This window comes from Athene cunicularia (genome assembly GCF_003259725.1).
Source record: "Athene cunicularia isolate RWA chromosome 3 unlocalized genomic scaffold, athCun1 chr3_part1, whole genome shotgun sequence".
Classification (NCBI taxonomy): Eukaryota; Metazoa; Chordata; class Aves; order Strigiformes; family Strigidae; genus Athene; species Athene cunicularia.
This window is the reverse complement of record NW_020799097.1, coordinates 20,579,327-20,599,481: the sequence shown is the minus strand read 5'-3', so window position 1 is coordinate 20,599,481 and position 20,155 is coordinate 20,579,327. Positions and strand designations below refer to the sequence as shown.

Sequence of the window (20,155 nt, the reverse complement as noted above, 5' to 3'; positions counted from 1 at the left end):
GGGACATACATAACATTAAGATGCAGATTCTCTACAGTTTCAGTGCCCAATCTGGGACATACATAACATTTGCTGATACGTATCCACCATGATAGAGACTCCTCACATATTGATCCAGCCAAAGGGACTGATTGTCAAGATATGAATGGTAGAAAATCCATGTGAGTATAATAGGAGGGGGAAAAAAAAAAATCAAAACAAAAATTAAGCATGAGGAGAAATGGGAGAAGCACCAGTCTCTCCTCTGCTTTACTTTTCTCTGTATTTTGTCTCCATTTAATACTTCTGAATTTATATATTATTCTTTGACTACAAAAGACTGTATGGCTTCTTTTAGTGTATAGGGGAGTTGTATTACACTTGGTAAATAGCTTTTTATATACCTATAGCCATAGAGAGTTGTGCTTTATAAGATGTGGTGAAAGCTTGCTGTGAATCCCAGTTCTGCTGAAGCACAAGAATGTCATGTGAAGGCTCCTAGATTATAGAAGGAGTGGAGCAGCAGTGTGATTTGGGTGTAGAGCTCATGGTGCGGTAGAAATCTTGTTCATCAAGGTCTAAATGTTTCACCTACTCACTGACAACTGTCCCAGTAAAATATGTCTGACATAATACACATGCAGCCCAAGCTGGAGAATTTCTGCCTGCTTGCCTAAGATCTTTCTTTTCTGTCTTCCTGTAGTTTCTTCTGATAAAAGCTCTGTATTGTATTCAAGGAAACTGATTGCTTCAGCAAGATTTTCCAATCTCTCTACCTCTGATCAGTAACTGCATAGCAAGCCCAGTTCAGTGGTATGCAAGTGCTGGTTTTAACTACAAATTTTGCATGGGACTCATAATTTAATAATCTGTATTAGTCGTTCATAATAATATAATATAAAATACATATATACATCAACTTGTTGGAAAAACATTCTCTATAAGGGCTATCTTTCTCTTTATAACTATAATCCTGCAGTTTCCTTTCCTCTGTCTGCAGTCACGCCATCCTGCTGAATATAATTCATTTCACTTTGGAAGTGATCATTAGTAGCATCCTCAGTAAATTCAATATTATTCTCTGTATTTTTCTGTATAATTACAACATTTGAAGCGTCAACATATATCCAATGCAGGTCAGCTCTGTCTTCTTTTTTTTTTTTTTCTGCTTGAAGGCTTTACATTTCAGTAGAGGCATGAAAGTAGAATACTTTTATCTAGGGGTGGTAGCAGTAACAGCGCAATACTGTGTTATTATTGTTGCTATGCTGTGGCAGTGACAACATTCCAGATAGAAACTACTTCATCAAAATAATTTTTACTTCACCACTTTTCTCATATGCTTTGTCTCATTTTTTTAAATTTTAGTTAGTTGAAATAGAGACTATGTTATATATTTGAAAAATGACAGGTAAAATAAAATTTCTTCAAATTGTGATAATATAAGCATTCATCTAATGATCAGATTAAAATTGTAGAATAAACAATAGAGGCAAGAGACCACTAATAAATCAGTCATGGTAGTGATTGCCTAATTTATAGCTTTTCTTATGTGTATCTGTATGTTTGGGCATGTGCACCTATTCTTTAGGCTACTGATGGCTTTCTGAAATTGTTAATTACAATGTTCTAAGGCTCAGTTTGCAGAAGAGAAAGCGGAGAGAAGCTATAAAGACATAATGACAGATTACAGAACATTACAGTAAGGATTTGTCACAAAAATGTCCTGAATCTTTCATATCATAATAGGAAGAGGACAGCATGAACTAGAAATATATTTGTCTTTTAAAGATACACTCTTCTTTAAATATACATATATATGTGGATTATCTTCCAGTAGCCATATAGGAAGTTAATAATTTAAGCTAATTATTGATCACGATCTGAGGAAATAAAACCACAAGATGCTACTAATGTGTATGGCATGGACAGATTTTCAAAGCAGGAGCCGGTTGTATAATTCATACTGAGTTGTATAATTCATTCTGTGATTTGCTCAGTGGCTATGAAAACTATGAATCTCTTCAGACACATACATGAATGTCAAAGAATAGGACCAGTAAAGTAGAAAAGTATAAGGAAAAATTATTTGAGTCACGCTATATAATTACGCAGGATATCTATGATTTCTATAAAAATAATTTTCATTCTAATTATAGGATAAGATACCTAAGTGAGAATGAAAAGACTGGAAGAGTGTTGCAAGTCGCTACAGAATTAATAAATCAACTGTCTTTTTCCTAGTATATTTGTATAAGTTGTTCAGACACAAATGCTTGTTTTGGAGTAGCCAATGAAATATTAAGGAAGAGAATATTGCTCATTGAATACTGCAAAGCTAAGGAAGATAAAAATCAGAGGTATTTATTGGAAACCACTTTATAATTGACCAATGGAAAAGAGACAATTGCCAGGAAATCATTATTTCTTGAACTGACTTAATTCTGCTTCATGCTTTTTCCAATACTGTTTGCAATTCAGTGTTAATGTTATGAACTTTTTTAAAGCCACTTTGCTTCTGCTGTCATTTTAAAGATTACTTGTACTGTAAGGTCTCTATTTTTCATGCATGTTTCTTGCCTACTCATAGACATGAAAGCACCACATCAAATTTTTCAGTTCTACTCATATGGGTTGAGCTGAAACTGCCAAGTTTCAAAAAAACTTCCAAACATGCTTTAGTCTAGGAGCTATCTTAAATATTTAGTACTATGGTTCCGTTTTCAATTCTGAAGGTTTAAGAATTTTATAAAACTTTCAGTTTGTTAGTTTTCATTGGTTTTTTTACTATTATATGTTATGATCCAATTTTTTTCTTGGTTGTTTGCCTGCTGCATTACAGGTTTGTACATAAGCTTCCACCCTGGTACTTGTCCACCCCAAGATCTGCACTTTATGTGAATTTCAGTTGTTTTATTTGTGAAATGCATGTACTTGAAGATCAGACATTCACCAGGAGATTCACTTCCTTTTACTTCAGAATTTTTGTGTCAGATTTTTAGTCTGAGTTAGGTGTTTAATAAATTTTCATTTAAGACTAGGATGCAAAATAGGATTCATTTAATCTAACTTCAGATGTTTAAGGTGCAAGGTTATCATTCAAATTCTCCTTATTTAGAGACAGACACCTGCAGGTGGTGATTCCTTTTTATCCTAAGATCTTTATTAATTTCTAGAAAAAATATTAACAACTACTTTAGAATTGACTCTTTTAAATGGCCGGATTTAAATGATGTGACTTCTGCTCTTGGAATGGATCTGAGCTAAAGGTCCATATAGGTGAACTCATTCATCAAAGACATGCTCCTTGTCAATTTTAGTTGCTGTTACAGTTCTGATCTGTAATAAGACAGAACTCTGAGCAGTGTGAATACTAATGATCAGGTATGTTTGAAGGTTTAGAGCAAGCCACTGTAAACACAAGGCACCAGAATTCAAAAATAATACACATCAGCTATGAATTCCACCATTGAATTACCTGCCTGAGTTAGGTATCTAGGATTTCCCTAAAATAGGTGTTGACATTAAAAATGAGGAAACAAACAGAATTTGTTTTTCCTAAAATATGAGTCATATTTTTCTCTGCAGACTCTGGACTATAATTCGCTAAGTGAAATCTAGAAGCTCCTATTTAGAATTTCAACATTCTCTCTGTTCTGTTCTTGAGAAATGCATCTTAAAAAGAGAAGCATAATAGACCTTGGCTTGATGAATGCACTTAGAGATATGCAAAATCCACAAATTAGAGGCAGCATGAAAAGCAAGCATTTTCTTTGATGCTCTTTTCTCCTTCATACCTATGAATACACAAGTAAGTGCATACACACACAGAGGTAGTGGCAGTAAATGTATTTAATCGACTATTTAAAAAAAAAAAAAAAGCACAAATAACTCAAAGTTCTTCTTTTATATTAATGCTACTGTAAGACAACAGTGAATGTTACTCCAAGGCTGCTGGATTTATCTTTTTGGAATTACTGGACTTGTGCAAAAGCTTCAGCACCACAGAGCAGTGCATTATTTTAGTGACCTTCCATAATGTTAATACCTTCTTGTGAGCACTGAAATTGTGGGGTTTTTAATTAGTATGTGTGTGATTCAATACCACTTCTTCAGACAGTACTGAAAAATACAAAGTAGCTCCAGAAGAGTATGATAAAGTATGAGTATCTTTTAAGGTATTACTGCTTGGTAATTTTAAACCAAATCATTAATATTAGAGTTCTTTCCTTTTCAGAATATCATTTGAAATAAAAACCTAATTTCATGCTCTGCAGCAGCTTCTGATCTACTGTTTTGTTTTGTTCCATACAGTTTTTGGATTTAATTTATCTTCGTAATATTTGACTAAGATATTCCAGAAGTATGTTAGACAGTATGTCTGTCATGCTGTCTCACCTCTTGACAAATATGTATGTTTGTGTGCAAACATTCTTTGCTTAATTAAGAGGGAACACAGTTCTTATGCTGTGTTTTAAAGTTTTCTTCAAGATGTTTATATCTATTAGGAAGTTAAAATTCTTCTGTCTTATTCCAAAGCCAAAGAATTAAAATGGTTCACGTTTGTGGCTTTTCTAAAAAAGCCAATTGTGAATAAGAAAGTGGGTTCTCAGTATTAATTTTATTTGATTTATGTTTCTTCTCATTATATATTTCAGTGCAGTGTTGTGACTATATTATAAATTTGTTGGTTTTGACATTATCTATTGAATTTTACAAAATACTGATGTTGCTACACTGATTATAAGCTACAGTCAGCATTACTAATATATTTACTACACAATGATAAGTAAAATAGTATCACGAGATACAGCAGCATTCGATGACAGGATCTTGTATTTCTTGCCAACTCTGACTTTCTACTATGCTGATACTGAATTTCTGATAGTTTTTCTCTGGAAGGGAATGCCTTAGGTGCCCTTTTCCTACCATACTACCTTTTTTGCCACTGTTGCACCCAGACTGGATTTACTGAACCCAAACTGTGTGAATAGCATTGCGGCACTTCTTCACGCCCACCCAGGTGCTCTCTCCCCCTCCTTGACAGGAGAGAGGAAGAAAATAGAATAAAAAAAACCTCATGGGTCAAGATAAAGGAAGGGAGATCGCTTATCAGTTGACATCATGGGCAAAATAGACGTGACTTGGGGAAAGTTAATTAATTTTATTGCTAATTGAAATAGGTGTGGGTGCTGCGAAATAGAGACAAAAACATTGAACCAAGTTTTCCCCCACCTCCTTTCACTCCTTCGTTCCTGACTCCTCTGGCCCCAGCCCCTCCTTGAGCTGCGGTGGGCGGGCTGGAGCCGGCTGTGTCCGGCTCCTCGCGGGCCGCCAGCGCCTGGGCACATGCCAGTGGCGCACGTTTCCCTCTAATGTCCACTCCGGGCAGTCGTTACCCGCTCTGTATGCTGCGTGTGTCAGTGCGGCTGCCTGGAGATTACTTACTTGTTGAATTTTTGCAGCCATATGTACTCGGCCTGAGCTTGGACTTTTTTCCCAATGATCAGGCCAAATGTCTTTCTACTTCTGGGACCAAATCAACTTTCAGGTAGGGGTCAGGACTTTTTTAGTTTAGTTACAATAATATTCAGTACCTGATTATGTGCAAGATTATGAAATGAAGCACATCTGCTATTTCAAGTGCTTACATGTAATTTCATAATTAATTACCTTTTTTTAAAAGAGAATAATTCATTATTTGTTAACTTTATACATATAGAAAATATTTCCAATTAAGATCTGTTGGTCAATGGCTCCAACATTTAGTGGTTCTATCAGTACAATGTGGCAAAAAAATATCACTTACTGTCTTTTATAAACATTTTGGTCACATTTGTAAGCATTTGATGTAGCTGTGAAGGCTCTGTTGCAATGTAGTTTAGCATAAATAGGGCAAAGTCATTAGGTGGTGTGGCTGGGCTACAAGGAGAATGTCAATTCATTTCAAGGCCTAATGCAGATATTAAAGAAGTTTGGGAAGACAAATTCATCAGCTGGAGACAGAAAAGTGACTGCAGTCTAATTTAAGCATCTACAAGGGTATACTGACAGTTTCTTCAGTTTTTATCAAAGGCATTTTTCATGTCTAGATCAGTTTATATAGAGATATACATATATATGAAATGCATACAAATTTTTGTATGTATGTCTGACCTGTGTTTTCACATATGGTCCAATATGACTATTATGAGAGTCTGTTTCAGCTTTTGAACAGAGCAAGCATAACCTATATATGTTTGTGTGTATGTGTATATGTCTATATGTAGCTCAGCTATATGTTGCAGAATGATAGTGAAGGTCTATAAGACATGCTTTTTATTAGCTGCCATTCAACTCATCATGGATTTATTCCAAAACAGAACTATATTCAGGAATATTCATTTTTTAATCTTGCTGGTGCAATCAATATTATGTGATGATACATCTTTATAAATACCCTAATATTAAAGCATTAATTTAGAGGAAATGTTTATGTGAGTTGACCTAGGTTTCATGAGTTTCTGAGCATTTTGTGCAAAACAGTATTACCAAAAATCATAACCAAGAAAACTCTCCAAACCAAAAGTTTAGAAAGCCAACATTAGTTTATTGCAGCACTGGGTACATGGGGGATTTCTCCTCCTAACATGCACACCAAGGAAAAAAGCACACTCATTATATACATTAAAAAAAAAAAAATTATATAATTCCCAAGAAGTACCAGCTTATTTCCAGGGAGTCTAATGCATATATTAAGTACCTGCCTATTTCCAGGGAGTCTAATGCATACATTGCGAGCCTACCTCCACGCACGCAGACTTTCTTATCTTGTCTGTACAAAGCATACTGAATTGGGGAAGGGTCCCTCTTTGCCACATAGCCTTGCTTATCTTGTCTGTAAAAGGCTTGTACAGAGGGGCCAGTTATTGGTATATTAACTAAATTGTTTAAGTCTTTGGTATCAGTAGCTGGTCTAAATCCACAGAACAAATGTTCTATTTTAATATTCTATTCTAGTTTAATTTAGTTTAAATAAATTTAAACTATTGAGCTTTACCTCACTTTAAGATAATCTAGAATTTATGATTAAAGACAATGTAGAAATCCAGAATCTTTAAATCAGGCATTAATTTTTTAAAAAAGCATCCAGTTACTGCAGAATTTCAGAAGTATTTAAGAATAATGACAGCTGAATCTTGACTAAAAATTTTGCCTATGTATATATAGTCTATGTTAATATATATAAAATAAGCCTTTATATATATCAAATAGTCTTTTATATATATCATATATGTATATTTTATATGTATAATAGTCTGCAGGTAGAGGGAGGAACTGCCTTTGAACAGTAAGGTAGGAGTTACAGAGGTACCAATCATCTTCAGTCTTTAGTAAGTAATAAATAAGGTCTAAAATACTGCAGGAAATGAGGAGTAGAGGGTTTCAGGAGACATAGTTGTTCTTTTACATTAGAACTCAAGATACATTGGTTTGCTTTGCATTCCTGACACACCTTAAAGAAGCATTCTAATTTTGCTGTGCTCTTCCTGGTTATTCCTACTGTGATCATCCTGAGAGGTTTTAGGCAGAAAACAGTGATCGTAATTTTTTTTCCACAGTGTTTTCTTCCACAATGAGACCTCAGATTCTCTCATAGTCAACTGTCCACAAAATCTTTGACTTGATTAGAACACCTCATATCAGAATGCTGGGCGTAAGCAGGTAGCACTAACGGTTACAGTTTTAGTAGTAAATGTGGATTAAGGCTGTGAAAAAAAAGTTAAAATGCTTGAGTAGAGAACAAGAAGAGTAGAGAAGTGGGGCCCTGGGAAAGGGAGGATTCTGTCCATCAGGAAGGAAGAATTTGAACAGAAATGCAGGTCCTTTCTGGGACACTTGCTTAATCTTCAGACACTTTTTTTTTTTTTTTTAAATCTCTTTCTTTTATGCATTCCCTACCCCTTTGCTTCTGCACCTGCATTCCTCAAACTCTCTAATCTGATCAGACTGCCTGTTATGTGCTTTCACTGACCTTACTGAGCTCCTTACTGCTTCTCCCTTGCAGAGGTGGACTTCCTAACTAAATGATTGCAGAACATTATCATTCCCTCCCAGGGACTGATCTGTTGTCAGTCACTAGTGCTACTGCAGATTGTTAACAGTGGAAATCATTGTTTGATGGTCTGAAAGATGGGTTGGCAGGATGGAGGCAGATACTTTAAGTGTTTCTTAAATACATGGATTTTACAGGTACAGCAAACAGTAAGCTTTCAGCAGCAGTACTTTATATGGGTGATTCATATGCCTGCTTACTTAATCAACCAAATCAGAACATGTATGTGTCCAGACAGTGTTTTCTTCAGTATTAGTGTTGGGGGTTTTATGGTCAGCTCTCTTTTCCAGAATATTTTTATAACCTAAAATTCTTAGCCTGTGTGACTGCTTACTTGATATCTTCACCTGTCCTGGGTTTTCATATCCATCAGGCATAAGCTTGATGTTTTCATGTAGGTGAATACATCACCCACTGGTGGAAGTACTATTTTAGGTGCACAAGAGGAGGAGGTACAATGTTCGAGTAATCCTGCATCTCATGATGTTGACCAATGTGGCGCTGTGCTAAAATAGTGCTCTGAAGAAACACAAGCACCAGCTTCCTCCAAGTACAACATCAGGGTGGTAAATACATCTACAGGAGTTAGTCTGCTGTGGCTAGTTACTTTTCTGATTGATGCATGCTCTGGTTGTGCTCATATTAGAGGCCACAGTCATTAGCATCCATTTCTGACAGACAGGATCAGGGCTGCAGACCCTGTGTGCAAGCCACACACAAACCAAATGCAGTACTTGTTTCCTGAGTGACATGGATATGAAAAAGGGGGAATACCTCTGCCCTGTAATAGGAATCAAATTGCATCAAAGATGTTATTTGAAGTTCTTCATTTTAAAAAGCTCCTTATGCAGTAGTGTGCTATGCCTTTAATTAAATCCTGATGTTTTAATACATGTGTCTATGCACATGTGTGTGTACATGTGTTCTTTCTAGTCAGCAAATACTTACAGATAATGAAGACAGTCACAAAAGACCATATTTGAAACACAGAAATGTGCTTAATGTATCACCTAAATTAATCAAACCAAATATGTAAGATCTAGATATGTATGATGTATTAATATATATTTATGCATCCATTTATGTGTATGCACAGAGAATTAATGTATTATATCTACATGAAAACATATTTCTCTAATACCCTATGCCAGTTTTATAAAATGAATTTGTTTGTAGAAGTTGTCTTGAGCTGGTATATAAAATCAGGTTGCCCACCAAAGTGTTTATTCAGGTAATTCCATTGGTCTTGCCTACTCTTATCCATTGTTGGTGTGGCTTGATGCTCAAGATATTCTTCATTCCTAGTCACAAATGTTCATACCAAGTTTCTTATAGATCAACAGAGATGTTGATTTCATTGTAAGTAATGTGCTTTCCATGACGTGGTTCTTTGTTTTAAAGTAGCTGTTATTTGTCACACTGACAGGTACACCTACTGCGAAATGCTGGCGATGAAGTTACCATCACTGTTCAGTACCTCAGGGAAGCTCCATCATTTTTAAAGCTCCCATTAGGTAAGAGGAAATTAACGGATAGGAGTAATTTGTTTTCCTCTTTGCAGTATTCTCATAAGAAGATGACAGTAACAGAGATAGGAATTCAATCTTTGAGTGCTTTACAGGAAGAAATAGAAAATTGTATGTGTACTTTATTGCTTAACGTATAAAAATCTAATGCATACTGTATGATTACTTCCATATAGTTTATTCAAAATAAAATTAAAACTTAATTTAAATACAGTACAATCATGGGTGATATCTGAAACTTTTTCTACAGAAACTTTGCCTGAATATAATAAAATAGTGTTTACAAACGTTTGAATTATACATTCACACTGAAAGGTATTTTCAGGACACTTAGCAAACAAATGGATAACATTAATTCTGCATATTTCATAAATTACTTTGATATATTGATAATTTTTATCAAAGAGCAGAATTGCAATGTCACAACTGAGTAGTTTAAGAGTAGTAATAGTAAATTGTTTATGAACAATGCAGATGATGGAAAATTTTGTTTTTCCTGGTTAGCAGATATAAACACTCAAGATACTCACTTGAAATAAATATTGCAAGTAGAAGGGTGTACATAATATATTGGCTAACTTAATCAAACCAAATAATTTGCACCAGTTTATCTTACATATGATTCTCTTTCCAAATTAAGCAAAACAGATTTTAAATGTATCTTGTTTTGGAGATTTAAATAAATTGGGCTCAACTACATCCTTGATTTTTAATGATTTCAGCAGAATAATAGGTCTCATAGGTGTAGTTCTTGTCATTAGAAGAGTGTCTGTCATGTCATCTAGATTCTTACACTTACTGTATTACACTTATACCTCCCCAACTTGATGGGCCTCTGCTAAGCTGAACTACGTTTTATGCTAAAACCATTATTTAAGTTCTTACTGCATATCATTTCCATTTGAAAATGGAATCTAAATTTGAAGAAATCTTGTTTAAATTTGGAGATCTTTATCTGGTCAGTACTCCTTATAATGAGATTTGAGGTTTTGTCTTCCTACTTTTCTATCCTAGGTCATCAGACAACTATAGACCTATAGACTAAATCAATAATGCCTTGGATAACTGTCCAAGCTTAGATATAACTTTGGTAAATTAGCAGGGTCTTATCAGCAGTTCCTGTGATGTAGACCATACTCATTTGTGGTTGTGAAATCCTACTAGCAATTTTATCTCATTGTGTTGACTGACATCACATACACACTTAGACTCTATTACTTGTGGTCAGTGAACCTTGACTAAGAGCCAAACTCTCACCCAGCTGCTCTTTCACACTCCCTCCTCAAACATAAAATGGGGAAAAAACAGAATGAAAAAGCTCTTGGTCGAGATAGAGACAGGGAGATCACGTATTAATTAGCATCATGGGCAATATAGACTCAACTTGGGGAAGCCTAATTAAATATGTTGCATATTAAAATAGATTCAGGCAGTGAGAAATAAAGACAAATAATTTGAAACAACACCTTCACCCGATCCCTTTTCCCAGGATCAATTTCATTACTACCTCCCCTCTACCTCTACCCTCCCTCTACCCTCTACCTCCCCTGCAAGTGGTGCAGGGGGATGCAAACTGAGGGGTTGAGGTCAGTATACAGCATTCCTCTCTGTCACTTCTTCCTTCTCACACCTTTACCCTGCTCCAGTGTGGGTCCTCCCCACTGGCTACATTCCTTCACAAACTCCTCTAGCATAAGTCCTCTTCATGGACTGAAGTTGTTCCAGAAAAATCTGCTCCAGCATGTCCTACCACGGGCTGAAGCTTCCTTCAGGGGACATCCACTTACTCCAGCATGGGGTCTGCCATGGGCTGCAGTGTGGGTATCTGCCCTGACATGGTCCTCCATGGGCTGCAGGGAAATACCCATCTCACCTTCATCTCTGCATGGACTGCAGGGGAATCTCTGCTCTGACACTTGCAGCACCTCCTCCCTCTCCTTCTTGAGTGAAGTTGAGATATGATTTTTTCTCACACTTCTTTTCCTTCTCCCTCTGCTGTGCATCATTCTGCCCTTCTCAAATAGTTTCCTGGATGTTCTAACAGCTTGGCTGAAGAGCTCAGCTGTGCCCTGCAGTGGGTCTGTTGGAGCTGGCTGGATTCGGCTGTGTCTGGCACAGGACAGCCCTTGACTATCTCCCACCCCTGGAGCCACCCTGCCTCCCAAAACCTTGCCACTTATACCCAGTACACACTGTGTGAGACAGCTGCCGCCTTCACAAGGAGTTCATGCAGGTCCAAGAATGTTATTGTCCTCTTGGTACATCATGGGAAAGAAAAGGAACTGAGCTGACTCCTGCATAGCCTTTCTCACCAGGACACTGCAGCCATTCCTGTTGGGAAGGTGACATCATGGCACTGCTTCCATAAAGTGCTGTTTCTGAAAAGAGAAAACGGTGATTAGCAGGGAGACCAGGTCATCTTCTATCTCCATGTGACTAGAGGTGCATGCAAAAATTCTGTAGGTAAATAGCCTCCATGAACACTTGAACCAGGAACTTTCACTCTACGGAAACTTCCATGCTCTTTCAAAGGGCCTGTTTCATTGCCTGTGGCCAGCTAGTACCATTTGGAGTCTGCCACTGATTACTGTTCTTCAGAGAAAACCTATCTGGAATAGGGAAGACAGTGCCATTTTAGACAAGCTATCACAGACTACCAACAAGCATAGCAGAGAAGCTGTGCTACTTAAATGAAAGAAACATCTTGGATACAGACAGCTCATTTTGGGCAGCTTATTAGACTTGACTCCTTTAGGCAGAGCATGAGGAAATCTTTGGCAAGCATTATATTCCCCTGCCCAGTCCCATACATGATCTCATGCCTTCATTCCTATAGTATATGCTCAGCAAAAGGACTTGCTAAGTATGATCAGACAGCTGAGGAACTTAAGAAATGACCCTTCTTCTGAACTGAAGCTGACTTCAGCACAGAGCTCACCTGCTCCTCTCCGGGCAGCCGTCAGGCAGAAACCAAGCTCAATCAGTCAGATGATCATTGGTAATGGACTTGATGTAACTACTTACCCCGTGGTGAGGAAATAAGCCAGTAAGCTGTAGAAAATTACTGAAAGTAGATACGGTTTAGGGCCATACACTAAAGTTAAGGAGACTGGCAGTTGGACAAAGCGCCCCATTTCAGGAAGAGCTTTTCACAAGCCCATGCACAAAACAGGACTTTGAGGCACAAAGCATCAGTGACACATATAACAAGCTCAGTAGCAATTCTGCTATGCAGCTCACACTGCAGGCAAGATTTAAGCGTATACGTGCATAAATCTGAAGTATCTTGGCCTTTCCTTAGCATCCCAGAGTACGTGATCCCCTATCTTCGAGTATTCAGTCAGACCAGCTGTATGCTGGCAGTTTTACTACAGTGGTGTGTTCACTTTAAATGCAACCATACTGTCTCTTCCTATTAATCAGTAGTATTACTAATTCTTAGAAGTACATCATCAGGAGTAGCACGTGTCTCCACTGATTCCTTCTCACACATCTTCCATCCCTACACTATCTCATGCTGTGGCTGGCATATCACAAGATGCCACAACAGGGATATACCTGCCTGCAGTTCTCACCACATCTTTCTGGTTGCTTCACTCTTTCATGAATTGTGAACAACAAATACAGGATTTGATGTGGGTTTAGACAGGGATACTGATTAACTGGGATTTAAAGATGAGACAAGGACCATTTGTTTCTGTGGAGAACGAAGAATGGGCATAACCTAGGGGAGTGTGCCAGTACTGATGGTTGTCTCAGAGCTGCCTGGGACTCTTGGCCCTTACTAGACTATTGTGAGACTGTCCATAATGGTAAACTAAATTATACCAGCAAATATTCTCTGCCACAATAATTTGATCAGTGATTTTATAAAATATTGCAGAGCAGTTAGCATAATTTTGCATAGGGCAAATACTTCTTTCTCAAAAAACTATCAGGTCTGAATCAGAAGTGAGCATGGGACAGTAGGGTCATTAACTGTCTGCCTCATTGGGTTGTCTGGCTCAATGGCTAGGGTCATTCCTCATCCCATGGCCTGTGGTTTGCTCTAAGGTCACTGTCAGCTGGAGAGAGGATAGATTTGTGTTTCTGGAAAACAAAGGAAGGAATTCTGATTTTTGGAGCTGGGTCAGGAAGTTGTTAGTGGCGATAAGGGTTATTTGTTATCCCGTTACAGAAGAATTATGACATCACTCGGGTATAATCATTAAGGATTCTCTGGAGCTAAGACTGTTACCCATGCCAGAGTTAAGCAGGATTTGTAGGACCCTTTTAGATAAGATTCACTACTTCTGGGAAGACTCTTCAGGACATTTTACACTAAAACAGGCTGTCTTAAGAATTTTTCTTTTTGATAGTTGTACCAAATTATCTGAATATTCTGAAGTTGCAAAGCTTGCAGTATAATTAAAAATCATCAGGAGTGTTTCCTTTGATTTTAATTTCGTGGTTGATCTGGAATGGGCTTTTTATCTATTGAAGGTTGTCTATTGACATAATTACCAAGTTAGATAAATGAGATTTTATTTTTATACAAGAGGTCTCCAGTATCATTCAGCAATGTTGATTATAAGTCAAATTATTGCAAAGGATTAAATCTTGCTGACTACTTGCTGTACATTGATCTGCCGTCGTGCGTTTTGGGGAGGTGGCTTGTTATTTAGAGATTCAGTGTAGTTCGCTGACTGAAATAAACAACCACCTGTTGGTGGGGCTCTGAGTTGACCAGAAATTTAACAGAGACCTCTCTAGGTCTAGAAAGCTTAAGGCTTTTAAAGGTAAAAATAAAATCTAGGCTTTATTAAAATAAGTAGTAGAATACCTAACTTTTAAAATTGAAAAATCTCAGTGATTCTCTCAAAAATAATATAAAAGGATTTGTAAACAAATCCTACCTGTACCACTGCAAATGAGTTCTTGCTCTAGGTTTAGTGTCAGCTAGCTTGGTGATTTCCTGAGTTACTGCTAGCTCTGCAAAATCCCCTGTGATCCTTATAAAGTTACTTTCCCTAACCTCAGAGTTCTGCCTTTTTTCTCCTTGCTACCCCCAGGGGCCACTCGTTCTCTTTTGTGAACTGCAGACTCCTATATACTTGCTGTATCACTCCCTGATCCCTTCTCACCTTACCAGGTGTTTTGGGTTTTTTTGTCTTTTTTTTTTTTGTTTTTTTGTTTTTTTTTTCTCTGAGTATACTCAGCTATTTGTCAGGTAAAAATCAGTCAAAGATCTTTTCCTCTCCCACAGGATCCTTCCTGCCCCAGCCTTCTGAAGAGAACAAAAATGCCACAGCTGAGACTAAGTAAATTAAAGAGATTAAGCCTGTCATAGTGTAGGTTTGTATTCCTCATAGGCTGGCTGTCTAACTATGATTTGGGTGGGATAAGAGGACAGATAGGCAGTAATGATTGCTGAAAATCTCACAGCACACCAAATGCCTTTTTTCTCACATCAGTACCCATCAGGGTACTGTATTGTGGTCATGGAGGGGGGATTTACCTTTAGCAGATATTTTATTTTATATAAAATCTTTTTTTTATAGTCTTTGTCAAACTAATGTTCCAGAGTTTGAGTGGTCCCTAACATGTGGTTTGGAGTCCCATCTACTTGGGCAAGGGCTACAGTAGCAGATAGTACAACATTTACTTTGTTAGTATATTTTATATCATGTATATCATGTGGATGTATATACTGTGTTTTGTTCTAAGAACAAGAGGGAAGAGTATCTGATTGCTCTATGGCTTCCATGTGGGGAAGGCAAACAGTGCTCCTTGGAGATACTAGAGCACTGCACATTCCATGAAAACAGTTGAGCATATACAGTGGGAGCTTCTAAAATGCTGAGTGAGGTTGTGAAGAAGTAGTCCATGAGTGAGTGAGGCAGAATAGTCAGGGAGAAGACTAAAAGACTTGTTAACTTGCTTGCAAATGATGGAGATGGCACAGCCTGAGAGAGGCTATGTAGTTTGTTGTGACTCAGAAAACCAAAGAAAGCTACTGAACTGAAAAGCAAATCTGCAGGGACAATGTGGGAGGACATAAATTTGTTCCTTAACCTTTTATTCTTAGCAATGGATGTCAGTTTTCTCTACTTATAAAAATAATTATAAAGTTGTATTTTGTATTAAGGTAAAACCTGGAATTAGAGATTTGAAAATACCAAAATTCATGTCTTTTGATGGGCTCAGATTGCTGACAGGTCCACTTTAAAAATCTGATTGATTCGTGGACCTGTCATAGTTGTCTACTGCCAGAGTCAATGGGATCCCCCAGCAGTCAGACTTTTCACTGGAGAATTTAATACCAATATTTAATATTTCTAATTATCTCTGTTCCAGCAAGTCACTGTGGTCATCTAATAGTCTGAACATAGATTTTTGAATTCTACTCTATGTATATAGTAGCTACAAAATGTTGTAGCTAGCTACTAAAGTCAGTGCTTTGGTTAGACCCATACAAGCAAGGCACAGTGGTTCCTTCTGCTGACATCATCTAATGCCATACAGAAAGAACTCAAATGAAAACATGCTGAAACTTCAGAATTCAGGGTAGAATTCTGGCTCCTCAGCACTGAACTGACAGAGATTTGTTACAGAGAAAATAAGCTTTTGCTGAATTAAGTTCCATTTTGTTAAATCTTCCAGATATGTGGAAAAGATACATACAAAACTACATGACTAAGAATTACTTTTTGACTTTTGTGATGTTAGACTTGACAGACCTATTAATGTGAAATGATTTACAGGCAATTTCAGGTGACTTCTTCAGATGGAAAAATGAGTTCTCAGTGATGATGAATATAATGCTGTGGAATTGATTTTATGTGCTTTATTGAGAAAACCAAGTGCTCTCTGACAGTAATTGTATATTCTTGGTTTTATACGTTAATATTTTACATTTCAGCAAAAATTACACAATGATGTGACTTTGTGCTGCTTCCAATATTGTATGTTACAAAAGTATTAAGCTTTCCTGGAGCCACTTTAACTAATAAAGCAGGATCATGATGCATAACTGCTAAAGGAAGAGATCGCTTGCAGAATCTAACTGTGTAGTCTTAACATATTAACAGAATATCGACATTTCATGATGACTGACTGCTTTTAATTTTTCAATTTAAGAAGGTGCAGAATTTTTGAAAGTAATTGATGTTTTAAGAAAAAGACATATGATTAAGTGTATGTATGTGTACAGTTAGTACTTGTCTGGGAGATTCTTATTAGCTTTGTTTATAAATACAGTCCATGGTTATACTCTAAGGTGAGACTTTCAACTAATCAAGTCAGTGGATTTGTGTAACTGAATTTCTTACTTGGTTTTGACTACATTCTCAGTGAAAAAAAGGCTTAATTGTAAAATCATAAAATGGTTTAGGTTGGAAGGGACCATAATGATCATCTAGTTCCAACCCCCTGCCATGGGCAGGGACACCTTCCAATAGATCAGGTTGCTCAAAGCCCCGTCCAACCTGGCCTTGAACACTGCCAGGGAGGGGGCAGCCACAGCTTCTCTGGAGAACTGGTCCAGTGTCTCCACCCTCACAGTAAAGAATTTCTTCCTTATAGCTAATCTAAACCTACCCTCTTTCAGTTTAAAGCCATCATCCTTCCTCCTATCATAACACTCCCTGATATAGAGTCCCTCCCCATCTTTCCTGTAGCCCCCTTTAAGTACTGGAAGGCCGCTATAACGTCTCCCTGGAGCCTTCTCTTCTCCAGGCTGAACCACCCCACCTCATTCTTTTCATAGGAGAGGTGCTGCAGCACTTTGAATCATCTTTGTGGACTCCTCTGGACCCGGCTGAGCAGGTCCATGTCCTTCTTATGTTGGGGGATCCAGAACTGGACACAATACTCCAGGTGGGGTCTCACAAGAGTGGAGTAGAGGGGGAGAATCACCTCCCTTGACCTGCTGGCCACACTTCTCATGATGCAGCCCAGGATACAGTTGGCTTTCTGGGCTATGAGCGCACATTGATGGCTTATATTCAGTTTTCCATCCATCAGTACCCCCAAATCTTTCTCCTCAGGGCTGCTCTCAATCCTGGTCATCGCTCAGCCTGTAATTGTGCTGATTGTCCTGACCCATGGGCAGGACCGTGCACTTGGCCTTGTTGAACTTCATGAGGTTTGCATGGACCCACCTCTCCAGCCTGTCTAGGTCCCTCTGGATGGCACATCCCTTCCCTCTAGCATGTCAACCACACCACACAGCTTGGTGTCATTGGTGAGGGTGCACTCATTCCAACTGTCCTTTTCACCAACAAAGATGTTAAACAGAGCTGGTCTCAACACTGACCTTTGAGGAACACCACTCATCACTGCTCTCCACTTGGACATCGAGCTGCTGACTGCAACTCTTTGAGTGTGACCAGCCAGCCAATTCTTTATCTGCTGAGTGGTCTATCTGTCAAATCCATGTCTCTCCAATTTACAGACAAGGATGTTGTGCAGGACAGTGTCAAATACTTTGACCAAGTCAAGGTAGATTATATCAGCTCCTCTTCCCTTATCCAGCAACACTGTAATTCCATTGTAGGCGGCCACCAAATTTGTCAGGCGAAATTTTCCCTTAGTGAAGCCACCTTGGCTGTCACCAATCACCTCCTCATTTTCCATGTGCCCTCTCTTAATTTCCAGGAGGATCTGCTCCATGATCTTGCTGGGCACAGAGGTTAGGCTGACTGGCCTGTAGTTCCCTGAGTCTTTGTTTTTTCCCTTTTTAAAAATAAGGGGCTATATTTCCCCTTTTCCAGTCATCAATCCTGCAAACAGTTAAGTATATAAGTAGTTCATGTGAGCATAGCCTTCATAAAATGACATCTAGCTATCTTTTTTCTTTCTAGACATAAAATATAGCATATGGACATTTGATTGGCTGTCATTTTAAAATACAAATAGTACTTCTGGCTTGGTAGTTTATATTAATTTTTTTTCCTGTATTTTATAACTGGAATACATATTGCCTGATATATACATGTATTTTTAATATAAACAATTATTTTTCATGATCTGATTTCCAGGTTCCCCTGGACCATCCAGTGATCACAGCAGTGGGGCTTCATCACCTCTCTTTGACAGTGGCTTACATTTAAATGGAAACTCAACGAACACCGTAAGCAAATGAATAATAAAATCATGGTGTAAGCTATATAAGATCTTTTCCTATTCTGGGCTTCAAAATGCTAATGTAGGACTGTTAGACCCTTATTTTTTGTTGTAGTTGTTTGCTTGTTTGTTTGATTGATTTTTAAGTGCATATACTGTAAAATTCTATACTTAGAAATTAGCCAACTTGGGGCCCTGGACTTCTAGGTTCTTACTCTGAGGCAACTGTGAAGCTTGTAGGAGTGAGCAGAGTAAGATTTAATCATTCTTTAGGCATAAATTCCTGTGAATTTTTGTCATACTTTATTGAACTGTAGTAATGTACTATTGAATTTAGTCCAGCTAGAGAAGCTGAAATGTACATGGAATTCAGAAAATAATCCGAAGTCAAATTCTTGAAGCAAAATTTTGTGCTAAAAGAGAATGAAATAAAATGGGGAGGCAGACCTAGGAAAAATAAAAGGTCTGTTTCTTCAATGCAGAAGATATTCAGTTCTTTTTTCTGTGGTGAACAGCTACAATTGCCTTAATTGCAGCATTGTGGAAAAAAAAAATTCCTTTCTCTAGAAAGGATACCAGTTACCAAAGACAAAGAAGATAGAAAGTCTTAGTAGGCAACAATGTTGCTTTTTTAAAAAAAATGAAGGTTGAGGATTTAAATACTAGCTGTACAAGGACATGGACCTTCATGCTCAAAACTTATTTAGCTCTTAACAAATCACAGCTGTCGTCTTGCAGTTGGATATTAAATTTTACAGAAGAAATGCCCAGTGAATGGAGCGAAGGTTTCTCCTCTTATCTGTTTTTCCTTTTCTTTCCTGCTCAGCCAAAGATCTCAGTGTCTGCCACTTACTGTACTTCTCCTAAGCTTGCAATTTTTGGAGCACTATCTCTCTAAAGTAATCCTTCAGTCTTGTTTCTATCTGATGAAAGAAATATATATGTATGAATATATACCTATGAGAAATAAATAAACAGAAAGACACTGTTCTGCACTTATACCTCTACCTTAGTGTTTGGAGTCAAAACTTAAGCGTAGATACAGAAGGTTTCATGTTTATTTCTTTTTAATGTTCCAGGTAACTATCACCTTCAATGACCTTGTATTGTCTTACCAAAAAATCCCAGTCTGTTCTCAGGGTCCATATTTCTTGACTGCCTGTCTACCAGGTGCTCTGCAGGCAAAGTCCTTCCTTCAAAGAGCTTACATTATAAGAAGAGGGCTATGGCCAGATGATTGACTGTGATTGCATTAGCATGCTTTAGTAAATTAATGCTTATTAAGTGCTACAATGAGTGTGCCATAATAACTGTCAACAATCATTATCACCGTACTGTGGGAATTGCACACTTTGAATTCTGTGCATTATAAAAACATAAGTAGCTGGAGTTTTGGAGACTTGTAACACAGTAATTTAGAGCTAGTTTCCAAGGTAGCACACAAAAGACT

At 37.6% G+C, this 20,155-nt stretch overlaps 1 protein-coding gene across 1 annotated transcript in view; it reads left to right on the top strand.

Annotated features, from left to right (window-relative positions):
* Positions 1-20,155, top strand: part of SNTG2 (syntrophin gamma 2) — a 54,393-nt gene that overhangs the window by 17,215 nt on the left and 17,023 nt on the right. Inside the window, exons 4-5 of the mRNA XM_026844029.1 lie at positions 9,501-9,588; positions 18,621-18,712. Of these exons, the coding sequence (XP_026699830.1) occupies positions 9,501-9,588; positions 18,621-18,712 (180 nt within the window). The remainder of the gene's footprint in view (positions 1-9,500; positions 9,589-18,620; positions 18,713-20,155) is intronic.